Here is a 20,161-nt window from a genome sequence, read left to right on the forward strand (position 1 = left end):
CGGTGCTCTACTCTGAGCACTTACTTTGTGAATTTCATCTATATCTCTGAGTATTGATTTACAGCTGTCAGGTCTGCACTGACACACAAGCTTGTTAGACCATGCGCTGAGCATAATGTAACAAGCTTGCTAGCCTGGTGACCCGGGTCGCCATGGCAATGATCAGGCCCTCACAGGGGCGCCGATCAGAGCGGAGAGAGAGCCTCCCTACCTTTCCCTGCCCCTTATATGTTGAGATTGATATCATTCACAGTATTTAGGGGGTTAAACTGCCGAGGGCAGCGGGGGCGCCGCTCCTGGCAGTGAGAGCTGGGGGTCAGTTTTCATGTTAGCTGAACACCTGGCAGCGAATGTGTGAAATCGCCATGACAAACCCCGTACATCCAAGGTCAGAAAGGGGATAAAGCTGTGAATTTATGTTTTTTTAATTTAATATTTATCACTTTGCCTTCAATGTGCCAAATCACAGACAACTTGGCCTTGTCCTGGTCCAAAAACTGGTGTGGATTACATACCCACTCAAAAGTAGGCGTCCTGTGCAGGTTCTTGTATTCTCGGGGGCAGGACATGAACATTCCTATTGTAGACACCGAGATGTGGGGAAGTATGCTTGATGAGAAGCGGAAAACTTACATTAACCATTGAGATCACTAGAAATGTGGAGAATTTGTGTAATTCTGTGATAGAGTAGACTGGACGGTCACATTCTGTGATAGATATTATGGGTTGCTGCTGAACCTGGAGCCGCAGAAATATCACCCAGTTCCCAGAATATTCTCAGTGCTATGTAAAGTACATGTCATGATAATTCTCTGCCATGTGACGCCATACTGCGCTATTCTGTGCTGTGTATCACCAGCAGAGTCCTGCGGCTATAGTATTCCACCCGTGTAGTCAGGGACGTTACTGCCCTGCCAAGTTATTGGGCGACTGATGTAACTTTATTCCGCTTGTGATATGACAGTTATACAATAGATTAGTGACTGATGGACATTAGGCCTCATGGGGAGATGGAAGTGAGTGATAATGTCAGAGTTAGAGGCTGCAGGAAGATGCATAAACCCATGGTTCTAGTAACAATGCCACCTCAGTCAGTTATAGATGCGAATCAGCTGTGTATCCAACCCACTGCCGCCTTGTAGGACGCGCTCTCCGCTCCTGAGCCCGCTCCATGCACTCACAACCAACATCCGCTGTACATATACAGCTAAATAAATTCCTCATAGCGCACGTAGTAACAGAAAACCCGGAGTTCTAGTAACAACACAACCTCATTCTCAGGAGGAAGCAATAACAACGTATAGGGAGGGCTGTAGGAAGGAGCCGGTGAGTTTACCTGTTACATCGTAACTGTGCAGACTACTAGAGGCTCAAAACCTACTTATTCAGAAATTCATGTTTTATGTCACTGTGGACATCAGTGAATTCTTACAGGTGTGTGTAACGGGGTCTACCGTGCTGGAGTAACTCTTTCACTACCACCCCGTGTTTCAGGAGGTCCACTCTGCTTTGGCTGGAGTCTGAATGAAGGACGCTGGCTGGAATTGCTTGGTTACATGGGCGCATATAAAAGATCACAGCTTCTCCAAGTATTTCCAGTGTGACAACACTTTACTCACAGGACACAGAATATATCACACAGATGCAAAGGGCAGGACAATTGAAAAGCGGCAGGCCAGACATACATTACAATAGCCGCAGGTGGCCAGAGCCTGCCGATATTTACTGTGGGAATTACAAAGGTGGGGGAGGTCAGAAGGGGGATATCTTGTCCCCTCTGCCCAGGGGCGCAGCCTGAGGGCTGATGCATTAGGGACATGCATCTCACATGGAACCTATTATACATACATAAAACTACACAACATATTCTGGGTGCTGGGGGGTTCCGTAACAGTGTGCAATGTAGAGGATAAGTAATAGTATATGAACGTCCTGACACTGTGCAGTGTTACCATCTTTCTATATGTCACATACTGGTGATAAATACAGAAATACACGAGATACAGGATGATGATGTTCAATAATTAATAATTTTATTTTTCTTCTCCTAGCAGTATGTTTTGAGTTGTGGGAGGAAACCGGAGTACCCGGGGAAAACCCACACAGACACGGGGAGAACAAACAAACTCTGTGCAGATGGTGTCCCAGATTTCCACCCAGGAGCACCGCGCTGCTCGCCAACAGTGCTAATCACTGCGCCACCGTGCCGTCCTGTAGTCTGATGGTCCTACATCTCCAAGCAGCATGCCAGCCAGGTGAGTTATGGGGCAGCAATAGAGAATGCAGGACACTATGGTCTCTGATATGTAACAGAGTAGATGGAAGAACTCGGGGTGGGATTCCAACAGACCCCGCCTGTTTCTTCAGACCACACCCAGGTCCGCTCCTCCCTGACCCAGTAGTCAGGTATTGGGGGGGAGGGGACTACGTTATATTTCCATTGCCATTATTTCTGCGGCTTTCAATGCTCTTCCACCTGTTGCTGATATAGGAGAAACCACAGAACAGCTGGTGGTCCTCCGGGGTTATAGGTGGTTCCTGAGCTTCAGTGCCAGACATCACTTGGTCCAATTCCATTTGTTTGCTGGTTTCCAAAATTGGGATCTATAGAAGAAAGACAAATCAGTCTGGTTACTTCATTAGGTATTTAATTATATCCGTCCCCTCCTGAGGGCATCTGTACAGATTGTGGATGAGCCGTGGTAACCGTGTGCAGATTACCGCTAATCGCCATGATGCATCGTTACCTGCAGCTTCAGAACAAGTCAACTACTGGTGCTGCCTGGCAATCTGCGGTATCCACATCTGCTACAGCTGCACCATAAAGCTGGGTTCACACGTTGCAACCACATTGGGTTCTTTTGTCCCAGTATCAACAAAAATGAATACTTTTGTTTTGGTTTTCCCCCTAAAATGTCGAGAGCATTATGGCTTTTTTGCAACAAAAAAAATCCACAGTGTGAACGCAGCTTAATAGATCCGAGTTATTCACTAAGTGGCCTTCTGAAGAACTGGGGACAATAATTACACTTTTGAGAAATATGTAAAAGCCTGTCCATCCTGCCCCATACTGTAATTCCTCCCATTTACCAGCAGGGGAGGATAAACACATTCTGGCCTACACTATGTAGGATTGTTACTCATTATTTGAATATTTCTTACACATATTATCACATTACACAGACGAGGAGGTGACATTATAATAAAATAACGCTGTGCACTTACAGGTGTCATTGTAAATGGTGGACGTGACCTTCCTGCCTCTAATTCCTCCCAGTTTATGGTCGAGAAGAATGGATGTCCTTTTAAATTGCTGCAAACATCCTGCCTCTTCTCTGGTGATTTACACAAGAGCTGCAAATAAATAGGAAACATTATTATATCACAAGTAATAATATAAATAATCTCAGAAACACAGCAGTTACAGAATTATTTTCTCATTTTCTTATAGAAAGATGGATTTATTAAAACAACCATTGCTAGAAACAAATACAATAGGACAGAATAGTGCAAGATAGGATATTAAAGGACAGGATAGGATAGGATAGTACAGGATAGGATAGTACAGGACAGGATAAGTACAGGATAGGCCATCAGTAGTCGATCAGTCAGGGACCGATGATACCCAATAATCCTGATGATTAGCTGTGTGGAGAGGTTTTGGTGAGCGCCGCAGCCTCTTTATTGTATAAATTGGCCTGTAGATGAGAACGCTGTACATATAGGAGAGGCTGTCCTGGGGCTCCAGCATTGTCTCAAGTCCTTCTATTGGATATAGCTGAAATACCCAACAGTGGTGATGAAATGTGCGGTATATTATCAAAACTCATGACTGGTCTATCCTTCCTATGTCTCCAGGTATAAGTGTCTATTTACTCACTCTCTCTATGACGTTCCTGAGCTGAGAATCCATGGTGTACGGATAGCAAGGTTTGTCCCATTTCACTGAATAGGCAAGTCTTCGTAAACACTGACCAGAGTAAAACGGGTAATATCCTGTGGCCATTTGGAAGACTATGACCCCAAAAGCGAACAGGTCGACCGTGTAATTAAAGGGCTGTAGACGATAAATCTGTGGAAACATAAGATTAGAAGAGTAAGTTAGTTTATTGTCCATCCTGGGAGAGAGAAAACAACCGTGGTCCATGTTTACTGGTAGTGTTTTTCCACACCTAAGCCCCCATACATAGAGTATTACATGTCGGCCAAAAGATCATTTGGTTGATAGCTACCTCTGAAGTTGAGAAGCCCCAGTACACATTAGACTGTTTATTTTTTATGCTTTTCTTATACAGCGCTATCTTATTCCACAGCGCTTTACATACATTATTATCACTGTCCCCATTGGAGCTCACAATCTAAATTCCCTATCAGTATGTCTTTGGAGTGTGAGAAGAAATTAGAGAACTCAGAGGAAACCCACACAAACACGGGGAGAGCATAAAAAACTCATTGCAGATGTTGTCCTTAGTGGGATTTGAACCCAGGAGACCAGTGCTGCAGTACTAACCACTGAGCCACCGTTCTTCTCTAGGCTGACCCTTCTGATATTGGCCAGTTCGGCTGACTTTAGTCTAATATGTATGGGGGCTCTTACACAGTCCATCTATTAGTTAGCGTTAGTAAATGTGGGCCGCTGTGGTGATAGATCTGTGATTCCACAAGCTCCACATTAAGTGAGAATTGCAGGTGGATAATAAAGTATGAGATATTAGTAGTCACATAGTCACCTCAGGAGCCAAATAGCCAGGAGTGCCGCAAAATTCACTGATCTTCTGAGAGCCAAATACATTCATAGCAGCAAGGCCGAAATCAGCAATCTTAGCGTGTCCATCACCGTCCAGAAGAATGTTGTCTGGTTTTAAATCCCTTTAAAAAGAAAGAAAAATAGTTCTGTGAATCAGACATAGATGAGCTGTAGTGCTGGGGTTACTGTGGGGGCTTCACAGGACCACTCACTAAACACTGGGGGCAGATTCACTAATCCTATCTTCTGTAGACATATACCAGGCTGTCTGAAAATGTGCCACATTCATCACAGTGGCTGTTTGACAAATTAGGAGCATCTTCAGAGACTTTTGTCTGATGTTACATCACTATTGTTTTCATTACTTACAGCCAATAATTTTAACAAAAATCTGGTTAGTTTAGTTGCACGTTGTGACATTGTAAGCCACATGGATTCCTATCAAACTATTCCCATTTCCATAAAAGCCTTGACCCCTCTTCGAGTGAGCCCCAAAAAGTGTCCAAAACACTTCATGAATGTGGTACACGTCATGTTCACCAGATTTCTGGCACAAATAACACCACAATTCTGGCACATTTAACTATTTCCCATAGTAAATCTTTCCCTATGTATAAAAGAAAAAATGACTTATTACCGGTGAATAATCCCTCGACTGTGGAGAAACTCTATTCCACTCAAGATTTCTGCTGCAAGGAACCTAATAAGGAAGAAAAAAAATCCTATCAGCATTAATTGTTCTACTGAACCACTAATAACTATGAGGGGAGACAGCGGCCACAGAAATCACAGAGCGGCTGTTCTCTTACCTGGTCGTGCAGACATCTAGGGCGCCTCTGGAATTGATAAATGCAGTCAAATCGCCACCACTCAGATATTCCATGGCATAAAATGCATAGTCCTGTGCGAGAGGAGGGAAGATGATTGTAAATAATTCAGATTTTATCCATCCTAATAACATTTACTATGGTTCTGGGACCTCTACTGTGTGTCCAGAAGACATGTCTCCTTGTCGGCACACACTGGAGAGGTGTCCAGGGTGAAAACTAAGTCAAAATCCTCTAATGATAGCCACCAGTAATGGCGCCCAGGGAATACAGGCACACAGAGCATGCAGCAGGGCTATTCATTTGCACAGGCAAAGATTGAATTTACAATCTAATGGAAGCAACTGGACATGATGGGGAGAAAGGAGAGAATTTCTAGAAGGCGAGGAGTCTCTTACCGCTGTCTGGAAGGTCCCATAGGCATGTGTGAAGAATCTGCTGTCTTCAGTGATTTCCAGGACCTCTCTCTCTAAGCGGAGGTTGTGTTTAGCATACTCCAACAATTTCCTCTTCTTGACCATCTTGACCGCCAGCTGATGTCCGCTGGGTTGATGCGTTGCCAGCATCACCCTGCCAAAACCGCCTTCTCCAAGCATCCTGGTAAAGATGAAACTCTCCAGGGAAAGACAGGCAGTCACTTGCTCTGAAGGGCTGGTGGTCTGAGCACCGATTACACCTAGAAAAGAAAATAGATATAAGAACCAACAATTAATCTTACAGTCACACTCACATATAATGCTACAATAAATTGGCATTTTTTTTTAAAAGCTATCATAAACTTTGAACCATGATGAACATGGTTACCACCATGTTCTAGCTGGAGAGCCCCAAGTATAGAAGGTGGAGAGCTCTGATGTAAATGGTAAGATGTACAGGATACGATTATGTCATTAGGTTACATTTTGTAAACTAAATGAACACTGTATATAAAACATGGATGTGGCCTTTGACTAAATGACTATAGATTTTACCTTCTGGAGCTTGATCGATGGATTTGTCAGTCTCACGTCTTCTCTTTGTGGTGGTCTCAGTGTCAGATGTCCTCTTTCTCTTAAGGTGTTCTCTACAGCTTTGATTTTCAACTCTCTCATGATGTAGGTGAGAGCTCCTGATTTTAGCTGATCCGCTAAACCTTTTATCAGAGGTAACATCCTTTCCACTCTCAGATTCCACCATTCTTCCTCTCTTATTTGGGGTTCCATCTTCCTTCTCAGGAGATGAGTTCCCTCTTTTTGTCCCCTTTTTAAGGGTCTTAATCTCTGGTGGATATCCAGAAGATGTTGTACAGGGATCATCTGTTTTCTCAACAGGTACGTCCTGTACAATGTCCTGAGAAGTTTCCACAATTTTTCCTCTCTTATTTGGGGTTTCATCTTCCTTCTCAGGAGATGAGTTCCCTCTTTTTGTCCCCTTTTTAAGGGCCTTCCTCTCTGGTGGATATCCAGAAGATGGTGTACAGGGATCATCTGTTTTCTCAACAGGTACGTCCTGTACAATGTCCTGAGAAGTTTCTCCTCGCTGAGAAAAACTCTCTTCCATGCATCTCTTTTTAGCACTCTTCTTATTCTTTTCACCACACTTCCTTTTTCGTCCCATGATAAGTTAATATCGAAAATAACGAATTTGCTAAGTGCGCAAAAGTCGTCTTCACTCTCCAACAGTTGAAGGTAAAGTAAGAAAAGTGACAACGGAATCCTTAACCTAACAGTCACCTAGTATTGTGACATCATCGCCATTGTGACATCATCGGTCTGACTGTAAGCGATGATGTCATCAACTGCTGCAGGACTATGTTTGACATAATAACATGACCCAGTATATGAAAAGTTTTGTTTTGCAATGTAACATATTTTTATTTCTTAAGATTTTACTGATGGGCCTTAAATGTTTTGCATCTAACTATTCAAAAACTGTGAGCACCTAGGAATAATACAAGAACTTATGCAACAACAAATATAAAGTTTAATAAATAAATGTATCTTATGCACTAAATATGAAAATTTGCTGGACATGATCTCATTAAAAACAACATATGCACAAAGACATATTAAAATAACAATCGGAGATGGAGGAACACAGCAGTGTTACAGAATATAGTAAGGAGGGCACCAAATCCCCTAAACATAGCAGGATAAATAATAAATTGTAACATTAGGGTGCACATAAAGATTGCAGATAGAAGAGGAAACGTGGCTTCCCAAGTACATACAGTATAAGAGAAATATTTCTGTGCTCCAGTATATGACACCATAACACAGGTGAAGACAAGTCAATCCTGGTGGATTCAGACCCAAATTACCCACGAGGTGAATATTTCTCTGTCTTCCCCTTCACCCTCCTATTCATCAAACTAACGTGGATTTACCAATTTGGTATTATGTCCCAGGACTCATCTAAAAATAAAATATACCCCTTTATGGCATCATGTTCCTTACTGGCAGAGGTCCCTTTCAGTAGGAGAATGTGCCGTGCTGCACATCAAACATCACTCAGGTCTCCAAAATACTCAAAATATTAAGTAGGTGCATTCCATGTTATGGCTGATAGGTGCAAATCTGCAGTGATGCACGTCAATGAAAATAACAAAAAATGCTTATATTTCACATTGTGCCCCCCACACCTCCATCCCACAGCCCTATGTTGTGTAGAGGCCACAGTGACATTTCATCTACATACTGTGCACACAAGTATATAAAATCTCCACATTGTCCAGTGTCTTGTCTTTTATACCCGGTGTCATTTTGTCCACAGTGATATTAGTCATTATTATGGGGGACTTCAACTACCCTAAAATAGATTGGGGAACAGAAACCTGCAGTTCCAGCAAAGGTAATCGGTTTTTGACAACTATGAGAGACAATTACCTTTCACACCTGGTTCAGGACCCAACAAGAAGGGGGGCACTGCTAGACCTAATATTAACCAACAGGCCAGACCGCATATCAAATATAAGGGTTGGGGGTCACTTGGGTAATAGTGATCACAAAATAATAAGTTTTCATGTAACCTTTAATAAGATGTGTAGTAGAGGGGTTACAATGACACTAAACTTCAGGAGGGCAAATTTCCAATGGATGAGAGAGGATCTTGGTGCAATTAACTGGGACGATATCCTGAGACACAAAAATACACAAAGAAAATGGGAGACGTTTATTAGCATCCTGGATAGGACCTGTGCCCAGTATATACCGTATGTGAATAAACATACTAGAAATAGGAGGAAACCAATATGGCTAAATAGAGCTGTAAGGGGCGCAATAAGTGACAAAAAGAAAGCATTTAGAGAATTAAAGGAAGTAGGTAGTGATGAGGCATTAAATAAATACAAAAAATTAAATAAATTCTGTAAAAAGCTAATCAAGGCAGCAAAATTTGAGACAGAGAGACTCATTGCCAGAGAGAGTAAAAATAATCCCAAAATATTTTATAACTACATAAATAGTAAGAAACTAAAAAATGACAGTGTTGGCCCCCTTAAAAATAGTCTGGGTGAAATGGTGGATGAGGATGAGGAAAAAGCTAATATGCTAATGCCTTTTTTTAATCAGTATTTACAAAAGAAAATCCCATGGCAGCCAATATGATCAGTGATAACAAAAATTCCCCATTAAGTGTCACCTGCCTAACCCAGCAGGAAGTACGGCGGTGTCTAAAAATCACTAAAATTGACAAATCTCCGGGCCCGGATGGGATACACCCCCGAGTACTGCAGGAACTAAGTACAGTCATTGATAGACCATTAATTTTAATCTTTAAAGAGTCCATAATAACAGGGTCTGTACCACAGGACTGGCGTGTAGCAAATGTGGTGCCAATATTCAAAAAGGGGACAAAAACTGAACTCGGTAATTATAGGCCAGTAAGTTTAACCTCTACTGTGGGTAAAATCCTGGAGGGCATTCTAAGGGATGCTATACTGGAGTATCTGAAGAGGAATAACCTCATGAACAAGTAGCAGCACGGGTTTACTAGGGACCGTTCATGTCAGACTAATTTGATCAGCTTCTATGAAGAGGTAAGTTCTGGACTGGACCAAGGGAACCCAGTAGATGTAGTGTATATGGACTTTTCAAAAGCTTTTGATGCAGTGCCACACAAAAGGTTGATACATAAAATGAGAATAATGGGGATAGGGGAAAATATGTGAAAGTGGGTTGAGAGCTGGCTCAGGGTTAGGAAACAAAGGGTGGTTATTAATGGAGCACACTCGGACTGGGTCGCGGTTAGCAGTGGGGTACCACAGGGGTCAGTATTGGGCCCTCTTCTTTTTAACATATTTATTAATGACCTTGTAGGGGGCATTCAGAGTAGAATTTCAATATTTGCAGATGACACTAAACTCTGCAGGGTAATCAATACAGGGGAGGACAATTTTATATTACAGGATGATTATTGTAAACTAGAAGCTTGGGCTGATAAATGGCAAATGAACTTTAATGGGGATAAATGTAAGGTCATGCACTTGGGTAGAAGTAATAAGATGTATAACTATGTGCTTAATTCTAAAACTCTGGGCAAAACCGTCAATGAAAAAGACCTGGGTGTATGGGTGGATGACAAACTCATATTCAGTGGCCAGTGTCAGGCAGCTGCTACAAAGGCAAATAAAATAATGGGATGCATTAAAAGAGGCATGGATGCTCATGAGGAGAACATTATTTTACCTCTATACAAGTCACTAGTGCGACCACACTTAGAATACTGTGCACAGTTCTGTTCTCCGGTGTATAAGAAAGACATAGCTGAACTAGAGCGGGTGCAGAGAAGAGCGACCAAGGTTATTATCGGACTGGGGGGTCTGCAATACCAAGATAGGTTATTACACTTGGGGCTGTTTAGTTTGGAAAAACGAAGACTAAGGGGTGATCTTATTTTAGTGTATAAATATATGAGGGGACAGTACAAAGACCTTTCTGATGATCTTTTTAATCATAGACCTGAGACGGACAAGGGGGCATCCTCTACGTCTGGAGGAAAGAAGGTTTAAGCATAATAACAGACGCGGATTCTTTACTGTAAGAGCAGAGCAGCACTATGGAACTCTCTGCCGTATGATGTTGTAATGAGTGATTCATTACTTAATTTTAAGAGGGGACTGGATGCCTTTCTTGAAAAGTATAATGTTACAGGGTATATACACTAGATTCCTTGATAGGGCGTTGATCCAGGGAACTAGTCTGATTGCCGTATGTGGAGTCGGGAAGGAATTTTTTTCCCCAATGTGGAGCTTACTCTTTGCCACATGGGTTTTTTTTTGCCTTCCTCTGGATGAACATGTTAGGGCATGTTAGGTTAGGCTATGGGTTGAACTAGATGGACTTAAAGTCTTCATTCAGCCTTAATAACTATGTATATTATACCCTGCAGTAGACATAGGATGACGTAGTTCATGACTTTATCTCTCTATGGATGTAATGTTACTTTGCCTAGTAATAACTAAAAGCCATAAGATTCGGGAGGTGGGGACCGAGGAATGATTTGAAAAGGACTGGTATCCAGCAAAACGGATGATTTTTCATCCGTATTGTCATCCGTGTGCCAAATGTATGCCATCAAAGAGGCAAATTTAATCCGAAATACCAAATAGACTGATGTTAATGCACAGCCCTATTGAATTACATTGGTTCTTGTAAGGTCAGTTTTTTTCCTTGCACAGCATCCAGGCGGAAAATACTGTGGGGTGAACGTACACATAGGCAGAGGTGTGATTTGCTTTCCTAATAGTTAATTTGTAACACTTCAGTTTTATAAAAAGAACTTTAATTCTACCCTGAATTATATTTTTGCATTATAAATAGAATGATTAATTCAATGAATATTATTATTTATTTTATATTTTCATCTAAAAACACAGAGATACAGATTCAGAAATATAAGGTATATTCCATTGTACTGTACACTGCTCAAAAGATTAAATCAGAAAAAAAATCAAACAAGCCAAAGCAATATTTACCTGCCTCTATAGTGATAATCTGCGGAGTAAAAACTAGAGATGAGCAAGCACTAAACTGCTCTGATGCTCGTTACTCGAATTGAGCAATTCCTATTGCTCGGGTGCTTGTTTTGTATCGCCCCATCAGGGCGGCGGGGTACTCGGTACCGGGTCCTTCGGTTCACAGGGGGATGTCATGGTGGCTGACCCGGTCCGTAGCCCTGGGACGTCCGTTTAAAATGGAAAGGTTTTTAAAGGGATATGTTCGTGATGCCACCTGTGGTATTCGGTCAGGGTGACCGATGCTGCTTTGAGGGGTCCGCTGGGGTGATGTTATGGCAGCTAGATGGTATACCTTCCCACAGGTGAAGTATGTCCCCAGGGCTTCCCGGTGTGTAGATGGTGGATGGTGAGAGGCGCAGAGAAGAACAAGGACACAAGGTTGCAGTCTCTTTACCTTTACTGAAGACTTCAGCATCCACAGTCCAGGGCACCAGATCACAGGGCAGGCAGAGTCCAGCCGGTTTGGAGGCAAGTCCAGAGTTCCCTTGTCCAGGTGGAAATCAGTAGCCTTCCTCTAGCGCTGCAGTGTTGTAGTCCCTTACTGCTAAGCTTTTCATAAGGTCCTCACAGATGTTATAGATGTTATGTCTCTCTCTCTCTGTCCCTCGGATAGGATAGGACAAACCCGTATGACCGGTGGCTTGAGGCTTTTACAGGGACTCTATCATGCCCCAGCCTCTAAGGGGTGCCACCTTGCCTCCTGGGTATAGGGCGGGCAGATAACGTGAAATTAGCTGTCCTGCCGGTCTCTGGAGCAAGGCATAAAGGGTCGTTGCTCCCTCGGTGTTCCGGCTACCGGGATCCTCAGAAGGAAGCAGCCTGTGTAGGGCTGGTCTCCTTCTGGTATCCACTCCTTTGCTATGACTTCTTTCACCCTCTGTGCAATACAGTTCTCCTTCAGTGTCTCTTTCTGGAAGCTGCAGCCCTCAGGGCATGCACAGCTCCGTGTCCTTCTTCCTCGATCTCTGACAGGATCCCACCCCTGTCAGGGACCAACTACCTGAGCGAAGCTCAGCCAGCAACTAACTAACTTTCCCTACAGGTCACCAGTTTTACCTAAGTGTGGGGAGTGACCTAATAAATTGGAGCAGAGCTCTCCCTGGTGGCCTGGAGTGTGAAATGTGTTGCATGTTTGTGATACCTGTATGCAGTTGTCCTTCTTTGCCTCCAAACGTAACATCACCCTCCCCTAGAAGAGAATGACATTACTGCAACGACCAGACCCTGGGGCACTGCAGTTTCAAGTAACAAGTATAATGGAAGTCAGTTGGAAATCGTAGCATTTTTTCAGTACAACCTACAAGGAGTTCTGGGGGGCAGTAAACATGTTGAAATGGATGGAAAAAGTGCTGAATGGAAGGAGAACAACATGTTCCTGTTAACAGCATGTTCATGTTAACTCCCAGATCGCTGATAGCAACAATCGTGTCACACTTTTACTCCACTTTAATGAGTGACAATAAAACATTCAATATCGACAAGAAATTGGAATTTATAGGAAAATAAATGTTAAGAAACACTTTTTACTGTATAATGACTTGTATATTAGGCTAAATTTAAAACAGATTTTTAAAATATACAATTAAAATGAACCAAAATTGAAATTTTGATGACAGAATGTCTGTGTAATTTATGAAGAAAGGATGAAGTGCAAAAAATTAGTTACTCAGAGGGACTCAGATACACTCTGTATTAGACCTAAAGGAAGTCCTCATAGGTATTCTGTTTAAATTGTCATGTAGTGGTACTCCTAAACTCATAAAGTTTATATGCAAATCTTGCCCAAAATTACAAGAAAGGTGATCCACACATCCTTGAAGGCACACACTGCACTGCCTTAATCAAAAATTGTGAACAAAGTGTAGTTGTAGTACTCCTACACTCATAAAAGCTCTGCACACAGTGCAAAGTCTGTCAATAATTACAAGCAATGTCATTCATACAACCTTAACCCCTTAATCAAATATGACGTACTGTCCCGTCAAGGTGACCTGGGACTTAATTCCTAGTGACGGGATGGTACGTCATACTGTTTAATGCGACATCGCGACTTAAGTCGACAAAACCCCCTGGATTGGCGCGATCGACGATCGTATTGATTGCGCCAATCGTAGAGCACAGCGGCTGTATTACCGCGCTGTGCCCTGCTGTACCGGCCTGGATCGGTGCTGCAATAACACCGATCGTAGGCCAGAGCCTAGTGCAGGCCCAGCAGGGCCTGCAAGAGCTGATTGGCATGATTAATGCTATCGATGATCGCGCCAATCACACACCACAGCGGGGGTATTGTTGTGAATTCTGCTCTTGGGTTCCCTCCGGTGGTTGATGGTGGTAGTGCAGTCGTCTCTGGGTTGCAATCCTGGGCAGGTGTTTCTGCTGATTGCAGCTCTGAATGGGGTATTTAGGTGTGCAGGATCCATTAGACCTTGCCAGTTGTCCATTGTTCTTGGATGTTTTGCATCTCTGTCCTGTTCCTCCTGCCCTGCAGCCAATTCAGCTAAGATAAGTGTCTGGTTTTTGTCTCTGCAGCACACATGCTGTGTGCTTTACAATTCAGTGCAATTCATTGTGTTTTTTTGTCCAGCTTAGACTGTGTTTGGATTTTTTCAGTCATGTTGGATCCTCAGGAGATGCAGACATAAATTCCATGTCTTTAGTTAGATGTGGGATTTTTGTATTATCTGCTGTGGATATTTTTAGGATTTTAATACTGACCGCTTAGTACTCTGTCCTATCCTTTTCTATTTAGCTAGAAGTGCCTCTTTTGCTAAATCCTGTTTTCTGCCTGCGTGTGTCTTTCCTCTTATACTCACAGTCAATATTTGTGGGGGGCTGCCTATCCTTTGGGGGTCTGCTCTGAGGCAAGATAGAATTCCCATTTTCAACTATAGGGGTATTTAGTCCTCCGGCTGTGTCGAGGTGTCTAGGAAGTGTTAGGTACACCCCACGGCTACTTCTAGTTGCGGAGTCAGTTTAGGGTTTGCGGTCAGTACAGGTTCCACCTGTTGTGAATTCCGTTCTCGAACTCCCTCCTGTGGTCATGAATGGTACTTCGGTGAGTTCTGTCCTTGGACTCCCTCTGGTGGCTGTGAGTGGAGCTGCTGGTTCTGAGATTCCTTCCCCAGCTGCCCTCGTTTAGGGCTAGGCTAGGATTCTCTATTTAACTCCACTCAGATCGTTACTCCATGCCAGCTGTCAATGTTCTAGTACTGGTTCAGATCTCTCCTGGATCTTTCTGAGGACCTGTCTACTCCAGCAGAAGCTAAGTTCCTGCGTGTTCATTTGTTACTTATGGTTTTTCTTGCTAAGTTTTAGTCCAGCTTGCTATCATGAAACTGCCTGGCTAGCTGGAAGCTCTGGGGGTGCAGAGTGGCACCATCGCACCGTGAGTCGGTGCGGGGGTATTTTTTGCACACTCTGCGTGGTTTTTGTAGTTTGTTGTGTTGACCGCAAAGATCCCTTTTCTATCCTCAATCTGTTTAGTTAGACTGGCCTCCCTTTGCTAAAACCTATTTCATCCTGTGTTTGTGATTTCTGTTATGATTCTAGTGGCTTAGGATCACAAATCTAACCAGCTAAGAGAAAATAATAGGACAAGCTCTGGGGATGTGGTAACTGGACTAACCGCAAACCTGATCCTAACCGCACACACTATAGGCAGCCGTGGAACGTTTCCTGAAATCCTAGATGTCTCTTCATGGCCTGAGAAACTGTCTACCCCTAAAGAGAAAGTAAAGACCTCACTTGCCTCAGAGAAATCCCCCAGAGATATAGAAGCCCCCCACAAATAATAACGGTGAGTTAAGAGGAAAAGACAAACGCAGAGATGAAACAGGTTAAGCAAATGAGGCCCGCTAATGCTAGATAGCAGAAAATAGCAAGGGATCTGTGCGGTCAGTAAAAAACCCTATGCAAAAATATCCACGCAGAGAATGCCAGAACCCCCACACCAACTAACGATGTGGGGGGAGCAACTCAGCACCCCAGAGCACCAGCAAGCAGGGAAATCACATATTAGCAAGCTGGACAAAAACTCATCATATACTAGGAAACATCTTGAACACAGATGAGTAAAAATAAGCAAACAGAACTTAGCTTCTCTTGGAGAGACTGATAACGGATGTAGACAGGAGCAATCAGAATAGCACTGAATACAACGGCAACAGGCAAGGAATGAAGGACCAGGTGGATTAAATAGGAAACCTAACTAGCAGATGACGAGACAGCTGATCCTGCCAGAAACCTGCAAAATAACAAAAGGAGCCACCAGGAGGAGCCCAAAGAGAGAACTCACACAGTACCACTCATGACCACAGGAGGGAGCCCGAAAACAGATTTCACAACAGTACCCCCCCCTTGAGGAGGGGTCACCGAACCCTCACCAGAACCCCCAGGGCGATCAGGGTGAGCCACATGGAAGGCACGAACCAAATCGGCCGCATGAACATCAGAGGCGACAACCCAGGAATTATCCTCCTGACCATAGCCCTTCCACTTAACCAAATACTGAAGCCTCCGTCTTGAAATACGAGAATCCAAGATCTTCTCCACCACGTATTCCAATTCTCCCTCAACCAGCACCGGAGCAGGAGGCTCAACAGAAGGAACCACAGGCACCACATACCTCCGCAACAAAGACCTATGGAACACATTATGGATGGTAAACGATGCCGGGAGGTCCAAGCGAAATGACACAGGGTTGAGGATTTCCAAAATTTTATAAGGACCGATAAAACGAGGTTTAAACTTAGGAGAAGAAACCTTCATAGGAACATAACGAGAAGACAACCACACCAAATCCCCCACACGAAGTCGGGGACCCACACAGCGACGACGGTTAGCAAAGCGCTGAGCCTTCTCTTGTGACAACATCAAATTGTCCACCACATGGTTCCAAATCTGCTGCAACCTATCCACCACAGAATCCACCCCAGGACAGTCCGAAGACTCAACCTGACCCGAGGAAAAACGAGGATGAAAACCAGAATTACAAAAAAAAGGCGAAACCAAAGTAGCCGAACTAGTCCGATTATTAAGGGCAAACTCGGCCAATGGCAAAAAAGTCACCCAATCATCCTGGTCAGCAGAAACAAAACATCTCAAATAAGTTTCCAAGGTCTGGTTAGTTCGCTCGGTTTGGCCATTCGTCTGAGGATGGAAGGCCGACGAAAAAGACAAATCAATGCCCATCTTAGCACAAAAGGACCGCCAAAATCTGGACACAAACTGGGATCCTCTGTCAGACACAATGTTTTCAGGGATGCCATGCAGACGAACCACATTCTGAAAAAATAACGGAACCAAATCGGAGGAAGAAGGCAACTTAGGCAAGGGCACCAAATGGACCATTTTAGAAAAACGATCACAAACCACCCAAATGACAGACATTCTCTGAGAGACCGGAAGATCCGAAATAAAATCCATGGAAATATGCGTCCAAGGCCTCTTAGGAACCGGCAAAGGCAAAAGCAAACCACTGGCACGAGAACAGCAAGGCTTAGCCCGAGCACAAATCCCACAGGACTGCACAAAGGAACGCACATCCCGCGACAAGGAAGGCCACCAGAAGGATCTAGCCACCAAATCTCTGGTACCAAAAATCCCAGGATGACCCGCCAACACTGAAGAATGGACCTCGGAAATAACTCTGCTGGTCCATCTATCTGGGACAAACAGTCTCTCTGATGGACAACGGTCAGGTCTATCCGCCTGAAATTCCTGTAACACCCGTCGCAAATCTGGGGAAATGGCAGACAAAATTACCCCCTCTTTGAGGATACCAATCGGCTCATAAACTCCAGGGGAGTCAGGCACAAAACTCCTAGAAAGAGCATCAGCCTTCACGTTCTTCAAACCAGGAAGGTACGAGACCACGAAATCGAAACGTGAGAAAAACAACGACCAACGAGCCTGTCTAGGATTCAACCGCTTGGCCGACTCAAGATAAATCAAATTTTTATGATCAGTCAAGACCACCACACGATGCTTAGCTCCCTCTAGCCAGTGTCGCCACTCCTCAAATGCCCACTTCATTGCCAACAACTCCCGATTACCAACATCATAATTTCGTTCAGCCGGCGAAAATTTTCTTGAAAAGAAGGCACATGGCTTCATCACAGAGCAATCAGAGCTTCTCTGTGACAAAACAGCCCCTGCTCCAATTTCAGAAGCATCAACCTCGACCTGGAAGGGAAGAGAGACATCTGGCTGACATAAAACTGGAGCCGAAGAAAAACGGCGCTTCAGCTCCTGCAAGGCCTCAACGGCCGCAGGAGACCAGTTAGTCACATCAGAACCCTTCTTGGTCAAATCCGTCAAAGGTTTAACCACACCAGAAAAATTAGCAATGAAGCGAAGGTAAAAATTAGCAAAACCCAAGAACTTCTGAAGACACTTAACCGATGTAGGTTGAGTCCAATCATGAATAGCCTGGACCTTGACTCGGTTCATCTCAATAGAAGAAGGAGAAAAAATAAAGCCCAAAAAGGACACTTTCTGGACTCCGAAGAGACATTTGGAACCCTTCACAAACAAGGCATTGGCACGCAGGACCTGAAATACCATCCTGACCTGCTTCACATGGGATTCCCAATCATCTGAAAAGACCAAAATATCATCCAGATACACAATCATAAATTTATCCAGATATTCTCGGAAGATATCGTGCATGAAGGACTGAAACACAGAAGGGGCATTAGAAAGTCCAAAAGGCATCACCAAGTACTCAAAATGGCCTTTGGGCGTATTAAATGCTGTTTTCCATTCATCGCCCTATTTTATACGCACAAGATTATACGCACCGCGAAGATCTATCTTGGTGAACCAACTAGACCCCCTAATCCGAGCAAACAGATCAGACAACAATGGCAAGGGATACTGGAATTTGGCCGTGATTTTATTTAGAAGGCGATAATCTATACAGGGTCTCAAAGAACCATCCTTCTTGGCCACAAAAAAGAATCCCGCACCAAGAGGGGACGAGGAGGGGCGAATATGTCCCTTCTCCAAAGACTTCTTTACATAGCTCCGCATAGCGGCATGCTCTGGTACAGACAAATTAAACAGTCGTCCCTTAGGGAACTTACTACCAGGAATCAAATTTAAATACAACAACCACTGATGCATGTCAATTGAAAAGCTCCTAACAGGAATGCGCCCCACAATGGACATGAGGAGTAACAGGGAAACTCCACTAATAAGCAGATCCTACAACAAACTACGGAGTATGAATACCCATAAGGTCAAAAGTAAATAAAATGTAACAAATTTTATTAAATATCAACATATCACATAAAACATACATATAATAGACAAAGTGCACGTGTAGTGCATGTATGGCGGACAAACAACACTGCAAATGACACCTGGGGCACAGACAAGGCAGAAAATAATGGCTACTATGGGCAAATTCATTTATCTATGAAGCATAACTGTAACCATAAAGTGCATAGTGCTCCCTGAAGACCTGCCTGTGCTAGGTCCCTCCATATATCTTGTTACTCAGTAGCCCATACTAGGTAGAAATATCAGTAAAAAAATACTGCCAGTCTTACCCGAATATAATTGGTGTCAGTGTGTGTCCGGCGGCCCCGACGCGCGTTTCGCGTAGGCTTCCTCGGGGGGACGTAATTGTGTGTCTAACTGGGGCTATATTTCAAGGCGTACCGCCAGCTGTAGCGGTCATAGCATGGTGTGATTGGCGCATGCGCACCACCAATTCCGAGACGCCGCACACATTGTCCGCCATACATGCACTACACGTGCACTTTGTCTATTATATGTATGTTTTATGTGATATGTTGATATTTAATAAAATTTGTTACAGGAATCAAATTTATAGCACAATCACAATCCCTATGAGGAGGTAGGGCACTGGATTTGGGCTCATCAAATACATCCTGGTAGTCCGACAAAAACTCAGGGACTTCAGAAGGAGTAGAGGAAGCAATTGATACCAAGGGAGCATCGCCATGAATTCCCTGGCAACCCCAACTCAACACAGACATAGCTTTCCAATCCAGGACTGGATTATGAGCCTGCAACCATGGCAGACCCAACACGACAACGTCATGCAAATTATATAACACAAGAAAGTGAATCACCTCCTGATGTGCAGGAGTCATACACATGGTCACTTGAGTCCAGTATTGAGGTTTATTCTTGGCCAATGGTGTAGCATCAATTCCCTTCAATGGAATAGGGAACTGTAATGGCTCAAGGATAAAACCACAGCGCTTGGCAAATGACAAATCCATCAGATTCAGGGCGGCACCTGAATCTACAAAAGCCATAACTGAGTAGGATGACAGAGCAAATCAAAGTAACAGACAAAATGAATTTAGGCTGTACAGTACCAATGGTGACAGATCTAGCAAAGTTTTTTGTGCGCTTAGAGCATGCTGAGATAACATGAGCTGAATCACCACAGTAAAAGCACAACCCATTCTGACGTCTATGATTTTGCCGTTCCATTCTGGTCAGAATCCTATCACATTGCATAGACTCAGGTTTCTGTTCAGAAAACACCGCCAGATGGTGCGCAGGTTTGCGCTCCCGCAAACGCCGATCAATCTGAATGGCCAAAGCCATTGA

At 43.7% G+C, this 20,161-nt stretch overlaps 1 protein-coding gene across 1 annotated transcript; it reads right to left on the reverse strand.

The window, feature by feature from the left end:
* Window positions 1–2,424: 2,424 nt before the first annotated feature.
* Window positions 2,425–7,219, reverse strand: LOC143788842 (protein kinase C delta type-like). Its single transcript, XM_077278753.1, has 8 exons — window positions 6,546–7,219; window positions 5,973–6,250; window positions 5,557–5,648; window positions 5,385–5,447; window positions 4,731–4,869; window positions 3,881–4,072; window positions 3,226–3,354; window positions 2,425–2,604 (listed from the first exon to the last, which is right to left on the reverse strand). Exons 1-8 carry the CDS (start codon window positions 7,168–7,170, stop codon window positions 2,425–2,427), a joined length of 1,698 nt encoding a protein of 565 aa, XP_077134868.1. The 5' UTR covers window positions 7,171–7,219.
* Between the last annotated feature and the right edge of the window lie 12,942 nt (window positions 7,220–20,161).

This window comes from Ranitomeya variabilis, chromosome 8 (assembly GCF_051348905.1).
Source record: "Ranitomeya variabilis isolate aRanVar5 chromosome 8, aRanVar5.hap1, whole genome shotgun sequence".
NCBI classification, from domain to species: Eukaryota; Metazoa; Chordata; class Amphibia; order Anura; family Dendrobatidae; genus Ranitomeya; species Ranitomeya variabilis.

What these genes read in the sequence shown, in the direction of transcription:
- LOC143788842 (XM_077278753.1), bottom strand. Translation starts at nt 7,170, where the DNA reads ATGGGACGAAAAAGGAAGTGTGGTGAAAAGAATAAGAAGAGTGCTAAA. An exon ending in ATGGGACCTTCCAGACAGCG is followed by an intron (nt 5,649 to 5,972) that starts GTAAGAGACTCC and finishes CCTCTCGCACAG; the next exon opens with GACTATGCATTTTATGCCAT. An exon ending in AGTCGAGGGATTATTCACCG is followed by an intron (nt 4,870 to 5,384) that starts GTAATAAGTCAT and finishes TTCTTTTTAAAG; the next exon opens with GGATTTAAAACCAGACAACA.